The 13,812-nt window shown below is 37.6% G+C and overlaps 1 protein-coding gene across 1 annotated transcript in view; it reads left to right on the top strand.

Moving 5' to 3' along the window:
- Fam227b (family with sequence similarity 227 member B) overlaps positions 1–13,812 on the top strand; it is a 170,221-nt gene that overhangs the window by 36,092 nt on the left and 120,317 nt on the right. Inside the window, exons 9-11 of the mRNA XM_040746215.1 lie at positions 1,769–1,870; positions 5,671–5,797; positions 11,274–11,411. Coding sequence (XP_040602149.1) covers positions 1,769–1,870; positions 5,671–5,797; positions 11,274–11,411 — 367 coding nt within the window. The remainder of the gene's footprint in view (positions 1–1,768; positions 1,871–5,670; positions 5,798–11,273; positions 11,412–13,812) is intronic.

The raw sequence follows: 13,812 nt of genomic DNA, 5'->3' as shown, positions 1-13,812 counted from the left end.
TTAAATTCCAATATGTATTTCAATAAACTGGATTCTTTATCAGTCAGAAAAGATAAGGGAGAACCAATACTGTAGAGAATAATAAAGTTGCATCTTTCCATGTTATTATATACTGGTAAACTGAGCAGAAAGTCTACTACAAATCAGTAAACACTGAAGATTTAGTAAAGCACCTGGTGGTCAGGCAGACAGACAGAGATCCTTTAATTGATTCAGAAAGGTGAGAATCTGAAACCTGCGAACCTGAAAATGAAATTGGTTGTACTGAGGTACTATTTGACCAGAAGAATTTCAGTAAGAATGAATACCCTAAAGTTGCCTAAAAGCTTGGCTCCCCAAAATGATGCAAAAAAAGTTGAAGGTGGTCTGCGCTGTGACCCCCAGTCTACTGCAGCCTGAGAGAGTGCACACGACAGTGCAAGGCCTTCACTGGTAGCTGCACTCCACTTCCAGTTCCAAAGTTCACATCAGAGGTCTGAGCATGGTTCTCTGCTCACCCATCACAGGTTACACTGCCCATGCCCATAGAACCCTGCCACTAAGGGAATGAGTCCATTAAGGTGATAAACTTCCTTTAGGTGCTGTCTCTGTCATATTTACTCTGAGAACAACAAAGGCTTCTAATTCCTCATGTTGACTTGTTTGAGGAATTTTCCTTTTTTGTTTTCTTTTTAAAACAATTTTATTTTTCATACCAGTTACCTCTCCCTTCCATCCTCCCCCTTCCCCCCAACCATCTCCCCATCCAGCCCCCTATCTACTCCTTGGAGAGGATGAGGCCTCCCATGGCCTCATTAAAGTCTGTCACATCATTTGGGGCAGGGACCAGTCCTGTATCTAGGCTGAGCAAAGTATCCCTCCATAGGTAATGGGCTCCAAAAAGCCAGTTCATGTACTAGGGATAAGTACTGGTTCCACTGCCAGCAGCCCCATAGACTGCCTAAGCCCCCCCAACTGACATCCACATTCAGGGGGCCAGGTTCCATTTTATGCAGGTTCCCCAGCTGTCTGTGGTGAACTTCTACTGAGCAATGGGCTCCCACTTGCTCAGGTCTGATGACTACCTTAAATGCCATCATAGAGCCTTCATCCAGTAACTGATGGAAGCAGAAGCAGACACCCACAGCTAAGCACTAGGCCAAACTCCTGGAATCCGGTTGTAGAGAGGGAGGAGTGTTGAGCAAAGGGGTCAAAACCATGTTGGGGAAACCCACAGAGGAAAAAAAACTAAAAATGTATCAGAACTTATGAAAATCAGAAATAAAAGTAGGTGTACCATCACCATTTTTACAGAAATAGATAATTGCATTATTAGCTTTTTATCACTGTAACCAAACTATCTGGCATGCATACCTTGAAACAAAGAGTTTATTTTTCTCATTTTTTCAGATTTAATTACTGATTCAACCTCTTTAGCAACTGTAACCTGTCTTAATTGTCTTTTTCTTTGTGAATCAGTTTTGTCAGATTTCATGGTTTTAGCAAGTTTTTTATGTTCTTATAAGATATGACAGATATATATGACTGTCATCTAGGAAAGTAAGATATAGTCCCATCCAAATAGTGGAATTAATAACAGAGATACCATCCAAACTCCACTGTGATGCCAAAACAAATGATCCTTCAATTATACTGGCCAAACTATCCTTTAAGAATAGACTATATTCTTATATCATACGCATATGCATGTATGTATATGTATACTATATTACATGTAGTAATATTGTACACAGAACTTCCTAGTATAAATACATGCATCTCCTTTAAGCCTGACAGAAGAGATCAAGATTCCTTGTTTGACAGACTCGCAGAAAGTTATGTATCACTTTTCCTGAGAATACCTCATAAGAAAAAAGATGCATTCTTTCAGGTACATGTAAAACCTTAACAGTTATAATAATAATCTTCATAGTGTATGAAAAATGTATTTTGTTTAACTATATATGAGCATAGTTTGATAACCAAAACTAGTCAGATGTAAATGGAAATATTTTTCAAGTTATGTTTTAACACTATGACCACTACCCAGAATATTGTTTCCTTTGGACTCATAGTCTTAGGATCACTGTAGTTCTATAGTCATGTTGGTTGGAAACTGGTAACTTCTATGTATATTCTTGGTTTTGTTCTATTTACCTATAAAAATATCATTTTTTACTCTATAATAAATCTTTTAATCCATTTAAGCAAAACTGAATAGTTTATATTATACTTACTGAATAAGCTATAATTAAATGTTATTTTCTTTTTATTTTATATTAATTAATAAGTAAGTTTAATCAAAATAATGTTGTTTTGGTAAAGTGAGAAAATATAAGGGAATTCTTTGAATGTTTTAAATACTAATACTTAGTATTTAAAAACACAAGCAATATTCAAGTATCTTATGTTTTAGCAATCTGTAAATCAGAAGTGTAAATCACTTCAGAATTCATAAATGTTTTCACCTTGTTTGACAGAACATTAAATATTCTTAATGAAAGTATAAATAATTCTAAATTTAACGATTTGTCAAATATTTACACTCAGTCTTGGTTTATCTTACACTTTCATAAACTGTTGTGGGGAAAACTGTAGTGCCTGGGAACTGAGAATGAAAGACTTGTCAACTATGGGCAACACCATCCTATTAACTTCTCTTCTGGAGTCTATAGAATGGAGAAAGCAAGCTGAGCACCAGCATATATCTCCTTCTGCTTCCTGTCTGTGGAGTCCCATGTGACCAGTTCCTCAAGCCCCTAATGCCATAACTTTCCTGCTGTAATAAACTGCACCCTGGAACCATGAGCTGGAATAAGCTTATTCGTCTTTAAGTTGTTTTTATTATAGTATTTTATCACAGAAACAGGAAAAAGAAATGAAAACCATCTTCTTGTAATCACCAGGAGATGGCATAATCATATACACACACATACCACACCACACCACACCTTACCACACACCACACACAGTATTGAGAGGTCCTTCTTATTCAACCTGTTTATCATTTTAATTTTAACTATTAGTAAAACGTATGTGTCACCAATAATATGTGGCCATTTGTGTAATCAAGATATTCATAGCTCACTGAATAAAATTAGACACACCAATATGTAGCAGAATTCTTTCCCTCCCCCATCCACCTTCCTATTGTGTCCCCCCCAGTCAAGGATGCTTTAAAACGACTATGTACCAGAAAATTTCAGCACTGTTTGATTAAAATAACCTAATTAATTTCCTATGAGCTACTACAAATTATAATAAACTTTGTTGTTGAAAGCAATAGAAATTCATTTTCTTGTTATAGAGGCCAACAATCCAAGATTAATAGAATTTAAGTCTAAAATGAAGATATCAGCAATGCTGTTTTCTTTAGACACCCCAGAGAGAACTCGTCTTCTATTTCTTTTATTTCTGGTTTCAGGACCTGACAACTTTCTTTGACCTATGGTTCCATCACTGCTCACTCCCTTCTACTGTCACATTGCCTTTTCCTTTTCTGAAGTCAGTCTGATCAGCCTCCCTCATAATGATATGTGTAATTACAGTTAGAATCCACAGATAATCTAAGTACTTTAATCTGCCCTATGACTTCAGTTTCCTTCATCCTAACTGACATTTACAGGCACCAGGGGTTTGAACATGTGCATTCTTTCATTCATTAGTTGGTGCACTACAGTGACCACTATAGACTTCTCTAATGCTAAAACTTTAATCAAATGAACTCATAGCTTATGATTCTCAATGATTATCTGAATTCAGACTACCACAATAGTAATATCATGTGTCTTTAATATAAAAATATGGTCTCTCTCTCAATGTTTATCCCTCAAGAAAAATGTAATAACTGGAGCATCTGAAAGCTAGGCTATCATATAGAAGCATGGTTTGAGAGGTGCTGGCCAAAGGGCCATCTGAAATAGGATGTAGAGGGAGCAGTGTTGGTTGACAAGATATAAAAGCAGTGATAGTCTCTTCGGTTGTACCAGCTTAGGACCTCAGATGCAGGAAAAAGACACAGTAGCTAATCTAATGATGCTCCGTGCTACCTAGGCCAGATCAAATCAACCTTAAAACTTTCCCTCCAGGGAAGAATGAGGAGATTGCTATTAGCCTTCCTCCTGAGGAACTTTTCAACTTTAGAGGTACCTAAACCTCTATTATATTTATTTATTACTGCCTTGTTTCTATATGTGTGTGTAGGAATGTGGATGCACATGGCACGTATAGAAGTGAGAGGATATCTTTCAGAAATCAGTTCTCCCCTCCTACCAGAGCTTCCAAGGATCAAATTCACGTTGTTAGACTTTTACCAACTGATGTATCCCACTAGTCAAATATTCTTACATGTTGTACATACATGTATAACCGGCTTCATTCTGGGTAAAATGGAATTCCAAGCAAAACATAGCCCCAAGGCACAAGGGAGGGAATAATTGGGAGAAGAAAACTGCATAGCCTGTGCCTGCTAGGATCAGGTGGAACTGCTGGAGTCAGCATAGTCTGCTCTTTTTCTGAAGAGTGTGCTCTGGTTCCTAGTTTGCTCCAATTTAACTCTTGACTGGTTTATTACCATATCCCTTCTGAATTCTTCCAGAGCACAAGAGGCTTGAGACCAGAGAAAAACAGAGACCTCCCTATGACAATAGGATATTGGATGGGCTGTAATTTTGTAGATATCTTACTGTAGTTTAATATTTAATACTCACTATAACATATAAAGTTACATCAGTAACAAATATCTTAAAATATATTTTCATTGTGATCACATCTATATCATTTTCTAAAAGATAACTATAGTGAGATTAAATGAAATCAATAGTTAATCAAGCCAATTACCCATGTCTAACTGACTTCTAAATACACCTTATATACACAGATGAATGTAGCTCTCACTGCTCATCAAATTAGTTTCTATTTACATCAAGCAGAGACCATTATAGAGATGTACAACTGATAAAAAACAGAAAATAAGTGACCATGGGGTGTCTACCCCTAATTGGTACATCTGCAATGTAGCCCCTACACTTAAAGATCAGGGAAAGATTGTAAAAGCCAGAGACAGTGTCCTCTGACATGACCGGGAATGGGAAATGATATGGTTTCCTAAACATGAACTGCATATTAAGAATACAAGGAGACATACCAGTATGGACAGGGAAGATTTTACAAGGTTTTGCCCCTACCCAAACAGCTACAAGCAATCGATGTCTGCTGAGAAGTGTAGAAACAGTTTTCTTCAAGGATGATCCCCTTGATAGGTTATCCAATCCTAGGTGGTTAGTACTGAATACATGTATATATGAGCAGCATTAAACTGATTCAGTAGATAATATGTATGCTTGAGAGGGAGTGGGGGACACAAGAGGAGTTGGAAGAGAAGAAGCAGGCATATGGTGGAATTCTTTAAAAATGTTTAAATTTACGTTTAACAAAAGAAATAGCGAGTCAAACACTGCCTTTAATCTTATCCTTTATTCAGGAATGTTTGCAAAGTGCTACCAGGTAGACTCATTTTTAGCTGCTTTTTTTTTTTGCTTGTGTTCCTCAATTAGAGTTGCCAAAAAGCAATAAAATAGCTAAAAGAAAGATATTAAAGGGGAGACACACATCCTAATCATTTATTTGTTATTACTGTTATTTATTATACATAAAATATAAAAGTCACCTAACATGACTCCATTTGGACAGGTGTATCCGGATTGTTTGGCACAAGCTATCTATGCAGCATTCCAGGAATCATTTCCAGAATCTAGTTACCTCTTCAATAATGAGTTTAAAGAAGACCTAGGAAATACTATTTTTCTGTGGTTGTCAGGTATGACTATGTCATTTAAATATTGATTATTTGATTATAATATTTTTAGATTGAAATATTTTGCTCCAATTAAAATTGATAATTTACAAAATATCATACCATTATCTGTCTTAAAATGATCATCACTTTACACTGAAATTTTCATTATCAAAAATAATTATGTATGTCGGGCGGTGGTGGCGCGCGCCTTTAATCCCAGCACTCGGGAGGCAGAGGCAGGCGGATCTCTGTGAGTTCAAGGCCAGGCTGGACCGACAGCCTCCAAAACAATACAGAGAAACCCTGTCTTGTAAAACCAAAAAAAATATGTATTAATATTGTAATAAAGCCAAATCATTTTTTGTTTTGTTTGAGATAAGCTCTGTCTACATAGCCCTGGCAGTCCAAGAACTCACTGTGTAGATCAGGCTGGCTTAGAACTCACAGAGATCTACCTGTCTCTACCTTTTGAGTGCTGGGATCAAAGGTGTGCATCATTATGCCTGAAAAGCCAAATCATTTTAAGTGGTGGAATTATTATAGAAACAGAATTTCTTCAAAATTGACATTGGGGTGTGTGTGTGTGTGTGTGTGTGTGTGTGTGTGTGTGTGTGTGTGTGTGTATGTGTTTACAGTATAGACTGCATGCCAAAATAAATACTTTAAACTGCTACGAAGAGCACAAGTTTTTCCTACATATCCATTATTGACAAAATTGTGTTTACATCCAAATTTGAATGCTGAATTTCTAACCCTGAAAATAGGTATTTTAAAGAAGAAATTATGGTTTAACATGTTTGGTTCCCTAAACAAATAGGATGAGGTCTCTCATGAGAAGATGGAGAAATGAATGACGTAAGCAAGATAGTAGGGAAGTAAATACTGTTGTCATCTAACAACATAAAATAATTCAATTATCTAGTCAAGAAAAAAAGTAGCCAGAGGGAAGGCCTAGGATTTCCATTAGAACCTGCAGGAAAACAGTAGAAGAGAAGAGGAGAGGGAGGAAGAGAAGGAGGAGGAGGAGGAGGAGGAGGTGGCTGCAGCACATGGAGAGATCAGCATATGTAAAATATATAGAGTACTAAGAACCAATGAGAAGGGTAGAAGCCATCAGAAGCACGATGTGGTACAACTATGGCCCCCAGTGACCTGTTTTGCATTGAACTATAGCAGTTGTGCATCTTCAGGAGCTCTCCTAAACCCTCTCTCAGTACTCACCAACTCAGACCTCAGTAGCTTTACAGACACATTGGTGACTTTTACCGTTGAGGTACCTGTTGCTGTGGAGGACTTTCCAAAGAGACTTGTGCTAAGCTGCCATTTCTAAAGAGTCACTATTGTGCTGCTTCAGGACCACCACCTCCTCAAACCCATACATACCCTAGAAATAGAGATGCTGCCTCTATGTGCACTCCTATATACCAGGCCGTGGCCGTGTTAGCAGTGTGCTTCCACACCATTCACACATGACAGACACAACTGTAGAGAACTAGCCTTCACACTGAACCGTAGAGCCCATGTTTCTTTACATATGCCCAACCTGCATGTCTATACTCAGGAGCCCAGATTCCAGGACAAACTCCAGAGATAGTGTCACAATGAAAGCACCCATGACCTGGATCTTAGGTACATAATTCTTCACACATGTGCGCTGCAGAGCTCATCTCTGTTGTGCTCCACAAGTAACCCTGAATCACACACTATTACCAAATTTGTGCCAAGGCTACTGCTCCCACCCATTCTGGGATCTCAATTCCCTAAAATGCTACTATTCTGTATCCTATTGACCCAGAGCTAATGCTGAGTACATGGCCATTGTATGTCTACATTCCCAGGCTTTCCCATCACTGTGGCATGCTAGACCTGCTCAATAAGTTTTGCTAGAACCTAACCCTGGGACTGCTACAGGACTGTAGGTGAACTTTGGTAAAATCCTAATTTGGTTTGTTGATGAGACCTTCTAAGGCCTTAGACATGGCATGTGTATCACCAAGGAAAAGAATCCTAGGAACAAGAGCATAGACAGGAAATGTTGTATCTTAGATTAGGGCATAGTTTCTTAGATGTGAAATAAAAATCATAATTCATAAAAGAAAATCTTGATGAACTGGATTTCATTAAAATTAAAATTTAATCTATTCAGAAAGTACCTTAAATTGAATTTTTAAAAAGCAAGCAATAGCCTGCGTGAAGTATTAACAAAATTCATGAAAAAAACTAACAAAAGAAAACAAACAACCTCCTACTGAAAAATTGGCAAGCCAGGTGTGCCACATGTCTACAATTTCAAAACTTGACTGTCTTGTATACAAGGATCCAAGTTCAAAATCAAAATAAATAAATATAGATGGAGTGTTTGAACAAAATGCATATTCAAATAATTGACATGAACCCAAAGAAACAATCTCAAGTTGTTAACACAGCTGTAACATGAATAATAAAATCCCAGAGACAGATATTGAGGTTCAAGCTTAAAGATCAAAAAGCAAAGCAGCCAGCCACTAGCTCTTACCTCTACCTCAGACCAAAATGGATTATCCTGTCTCCACGAATCCTCAGAGTACAATGCTGACTGCACTACTCTCCATGAATCCTCAGAGTACAATGCTGACTGCACTACTCTCCATGAATCCTCAGAGTACAATGCTGACTGCACTACTCTCCATGAATCCTCAGAGTACAATGCTGCCTGCACTACTCTCCACCAAGCCTCAGAGTACAATGCTGACTGCACTACTCTCCACCAAGCCTCAGACTACAATTCCTAGATTGCTATGCTCTCCTCAACATGGCTGGAGACTAATGCTCACATGAGACCCTTTTCTTCTTTCTTTAATATCTCTCAAATCCTATAATTAAAGGTGTGGAATCCCAAGTGCTGAGATCATCCTTTGTGTAAGCTGTTTCTCTTTTAGACTGGATCAATTTTGTGAAGCTCTGTGTGGCCTTGAACTAACAGAGATGTGTCGCCTGTCTCCTGAGTCTTGGGATTAAATGTGTGCACTACCACCACCTGTCTCTCTGACAAGCTAGTATGGCTACTGGGATTAAAGGTGTGCACCACCAATGGCTCTATGGTTTTAGCTAGCTTTGCAGTTTGATCTCCAATTGATTTATTAGATCATAAACAACAATATGTCACCACACACAGCTGTAATAATTCAGAAATAGACAGTTCTAGTGATTGATAGAGAAGCAAAGTGAGGACAGATATAACAACATGATTAACAGTATGAAGTAACGACTATATAGAACACTGAAAATGAACAATACAAGTTACTTTCAAATACAGAAAGCATGTATAAAGTCTCCGCATACAGTAAGTCAAAAATCAAATGTTCCTCCTCACAAGGGAACATTGTAAATTAAGCACAGCATGTTGAATCATGGATGGAAGGCAATAAGTTAGACATATGACCAAACAAAAACCTCTTTATGCGTATGGGAAATAAGAAATATGGGCTCAGCTTCACAATAGCTGAAGTAGAACATCAATCATGATGAGTCCCATCAGATGAATGGATAATGAAAATGTCATGGACTTATAATAAAGAAACTACTACTCAGCTATAAAAAAAATAAAATCGTGCCATTTGCAGCAGCACGGATGGAATTGGAGGTCAGTGGGTGTTTGAAACAAGCCAGTCACAGAACAGTAAATACCATATGTTCTCACTCACTTTCATAAGCCAAACTTGTTTCTTTATAACAGCACAATAGAACAGTGGTCACAAAATCTGTTAAGCACAGAAAGAGACTGAATCAGCACAGTAAAGGAACTACGGGCTAAAACAACATATGATCTATTTCAAAATGACTAGAAAATATGAAATTTTCAACATATAAAATTATTAATGGTTGAAATAGATGGAAATTTTTACCCTGATTTATTATATATTGTATACATATATTGAATTATGGTGATATTCCCCATAAATATGTAAAAATTCAAAAAGAAAAGAAATATTTTAAAAAATAATCCAGTGTTCAAAGAAGAAATCATTAAAAAACTTAGAAAATAACTGACGATGGTTAAAAGCAAAACTTAATATTTTGATAGAGCATGTGTGGTAGTTCTTCCAGGGTAATTTCTGGCCTTTAATGTATATTCTAAAAAAAGGAAAAGGGCTGAAAAACAATCTGTGATCTTACATCTATCTCATGGAAGAAAGTGATCCTTCTCCTCTTCTCCTTTTAGGTTTCAGTTCCCTATGCTATATCCAAAAAGAAAAGTTTAAAAACCCAGAGAAGAGATAAACTAGGAAGTGCATTTAAAATTCTCATCTTTGAAAAGACTTGAACTTCTAGTTTGGAAGACAATAGGACAAAGAATAAACAGCGAGTGCTGCAGATTTTACTATGAATTCTCAGAACCCTGAAACAAAAAGAAAATACTAGAAACTTCCAGGGAACAGAGATCTCAAAAGACAGAATGCCACTAATCTGACCAGCATCTCTGAATGCCAGGACAGAACAGAATAATGTCTCAACAACTTTGAGGGAAAAGTATTTATAACTTACACCCAAACAAACTGTTAGTGAAGCTAAGGATGAAGTCCAGGTGACTTTGAGACGTGCACATCCTTTTTCTAAAGATACTTTGAAATCATCATCTTTTTTTCTTATGAAGTTATCATACTGATAACCAACAAAATGTGGAATGAACAAAGGAAGAGGAAATGAGATTCTAGAAGCAAAGACTCTAGCATGTGAGAGGGGTATTCTTCAACATAATGGTGAAAAAAAGTTCAGATTGGAGCACATTTGACAGCTTTGGAGGAGAACCAACACATTATCACACACACACACACACACACACACACACACACACACACACACACACACACACACACCCGCACGCACGCATGGGTAGAGTTTGCCACAGAAACAGAAGGGTGGTTTATCACCAGACTATATTAATCATGAATTGTGTCTTTTACATTTTATATTTTAACACCCAAAAATACACCTTTCTTGGGGTCAGACTGTTTCTAGAGATGGTAAATAATTATAGGTATAATTATTCTGGTTCAACCAACATAAAGTCCTGGCCATAACCACCCTCTTTTACTGGATTCTTACTCCAGATGCTTGACACCCTAGGAGCAGGTGCCAAGGAACTGGGGTGAGCCTTGAGTCCTGGGGCCTGATGGAATGATTAAATGAATGCCCTTAAAAATGTAGCAAGGCAGTTGCCATGCCCTCGGGGTTGTTCTCTCCCGGCCAATCTTAGTCTTCCTACTGTGGCCCTCTGTAGTGTGGCAGCCTTCTCTTGCAAGCAATGAAAAATAAACAGCCCTGCCTTAATCAGCTACCTGTTGCTCTATTAATACTTAATATTTTAAAACATAGTCAACCTATCAATAGCACTCAGCAAGTGAAATGCAAAGCATCAGTATATTTTATACAGTGGCAACTAATAATAAAAACAAACTGGTATCTCTATCTTGGTTGGTAAGATATGATTGGCTAAATATACACATTATATTAACAGGTCTAAAGCCTCAGACTGGTTTTTGGACCCAGTGGAAACTAAAAGAACTCTGCACAACCACCATACATGGCTGCAGGCGAGCACCATTGAAATCAGTGAAAAAGAGGCTCATTTCCAGCCAGGAGCGCATAGCAGCCAGTAAGCAAATTTGACAAACTAGATGTGAAAGGGTAGCCGAAGTTAAGTATATTAGGTCAATTCTTAGTCCTGTGTTACTAACAGTTCGATTTTGTGACAGTCCTAGAATATCATTTGGTCTGTAGATTTGCTTCTGTATTGGTGTGTCTTCAGGCCTTTTCCTGTCCTCCTGCGACACTTTTATGTCAGTTTTTAGGACTATAGACACTTTTCATTTAGGCTGTGTGGTTAACCAGATGTCTTGTGTGTGTCTTGCCAGTAGAGAAGTTTAACGGTTTTATTTGGTATATGTAAATCATGTTTCCTTTAGAGTTTAAGTCTTGTTGCATTTTGTCAAGACTTATCTAAGATTATCAAAATGCTTTACATGTGTTTTTTTCCTAGTGCTTTCTTGCTTCTGTAATTGACTGACTTACTTAATCCATTTGGAATTTATTTTGTGATAAGGAATCTGGTTTTCCCACTTTTTATTTTCAAAATTATTCATTTATTAAATAGTCCACTTATAGGAAAATTTAAATATCAATTTACTTTTATATACCTTTGTATTTTCTCCTGTTTCTTGAATTCTATATGCAAAACTACTATACAAAAATCAAAACTACTAACAACCTCAATTAATGAACTTTTTAAGGCAAATTTATTTCTCTTCTATTTATACTATGACTCCAGTGCTAGGCACAGCTTTGGAATGCAGGCTTCATTTCTGACCAGCTGAGTCAGAACCAAGGATCTTTGATTGGTTTCAGAGCATCGTGTGGAGAGAGCTACCCATCCAGTGTTTTCTTTGAAATTCACTGGGGAAGAAGGGCTGACCTATCAATGGACTCTTGAGGGGTCTACTCCTTGGTTTATGTGTGATGTTACAATGACTTAACTAGTTCATTGCAGCTTTTCAGGTCTGTACATTTGGAAGCAATTGATCACAAATGGAAAGATGGTTTCCCACTCTTAGCTGTGTAACTATCATGACATATGAGTCCTATCTATTAGTAATTACAGGAGATTGCTTGTTTGCTAGTTGATGCACAAAAGCTAAGTTAATTTTTTACATCATGGGGCAGCCCTGGCAAGAATTTGCCATTCTACCAGGTAATTGCTGTGAAAGCCAAGTCCCTTAGCTAAGGAGGTGCTCATCACCCCTTATTTCTGCCAGGCTTTGCTTTTCCACATGAATGTCTGCCACTGGAGGTTTAAGAAGGCAGTCAAGACTGCCTGTGTGCATTCCCGTCATGTGTGCATTTGTCTACCAAAGGTTTGCTTAATGTTTGTCCCCTTTCACAGATTTCATATAGAATACGAATTTTTATAGGACTCATTTTCTGACGCTTAGGAAATATTTCACTGTGAGAAGATAGAAGAGGACTATCTGTGTTTACCATCTTACACATTCTTTTTGCAATAGGTAGTGATTAATACAGGGACTCACAACCAGTCAACATGCAGAGAGCAAGAAACTGTAGCTCGATCAGCTATAAAAGAGACATCTGTTTCCTAGGCCTCCCCTCATGGTTCGGTTCAGGGATTAATATGGAAGAGAGGTTGTCCACGTTTCAGTAGAATTTCCCAGACCCATGCACTCACAAACAGGTGTTTACAAAGAGAGCATGTGAAGTTGGAAGGGGAGCATTGCGGGGGGGGGGGGAGATTGGGAAAGTCATTGAAGGGGAGAGAATAAGGCTATGGATTTTATCAAAACACTGTGTGTGTGTGTGTGTGTGTGTGTGTGTGTGTGTGTGTGTAATATTTTAAAGAAATCCCATGCTTCAAACTTTTAAAATATTGTGAACGTAAAAATATCTAAAATCATGTCTGCTGTTACCCTCATATCATAAAGACAGTCTATTTCAATATAGATAGACATGCAGAAGATAGTTCACAATGATATTAGAACATGTTAAGTAAATCTCTGCTAAAAGAAGTTTTAACATTTTTAAAGTGTTTTATTTTATGTGTATTATTTTTTACATGTATGTCTATGCACCACATACATGTCTGATGCCCTCAGAAGCCCTAGAACTGGAATTATAGATACTTTTGAGACCTGTTGTAGGTGCTAGAAATTGGACCTGGGTCCTCTAGAAAAACAGTCAGTGGTCTTAACCACCAATCTATTTCTCCAGTCCCTGAAATGAAATTTTAAAACTAATTTTTGAGACAGGGCATTACTCTGTAACCCTGCCATCCTTAAACTTGCTACATAGATCAGGCTGCCCATAAACTCAGAAGCTTGCCTGCTTTTGCTTCCTGGGTGCTGGAATTAAAAGCATGTACCAGCATGCCTGTAGAGGCCTGAAGAGAACATAAAATCTCCTGGAACTAGAGTCTCCTAAGTTTGTGAACCACCCAATGTGGGTACTTAGAACCAAGGTCCTCTGCAAAAGCAGCAAGCACTCTTAAC

Source organism: Mesocricetus auratus, unplaced genomic scaffold, assembly GCF_017639785.1.
Source record: "Mesocricetus auratus isolate SY011 unplaced genomic scaffold, BCM_Maur_2.0 Super-Scaffold_100004, whole genome shotgun sequence".
NCBI classification, from domain to species: Eukaryota; Metazoa; Chordata; class Mammalia; order Rodentia; family Cricetidae; genus Mesocricetus; species Mesocricetus auratus.
Note: the sequence above shows the minus strand (reverse complement) of the source record. Positions and strands in the feature narration are given on the sequence as shown.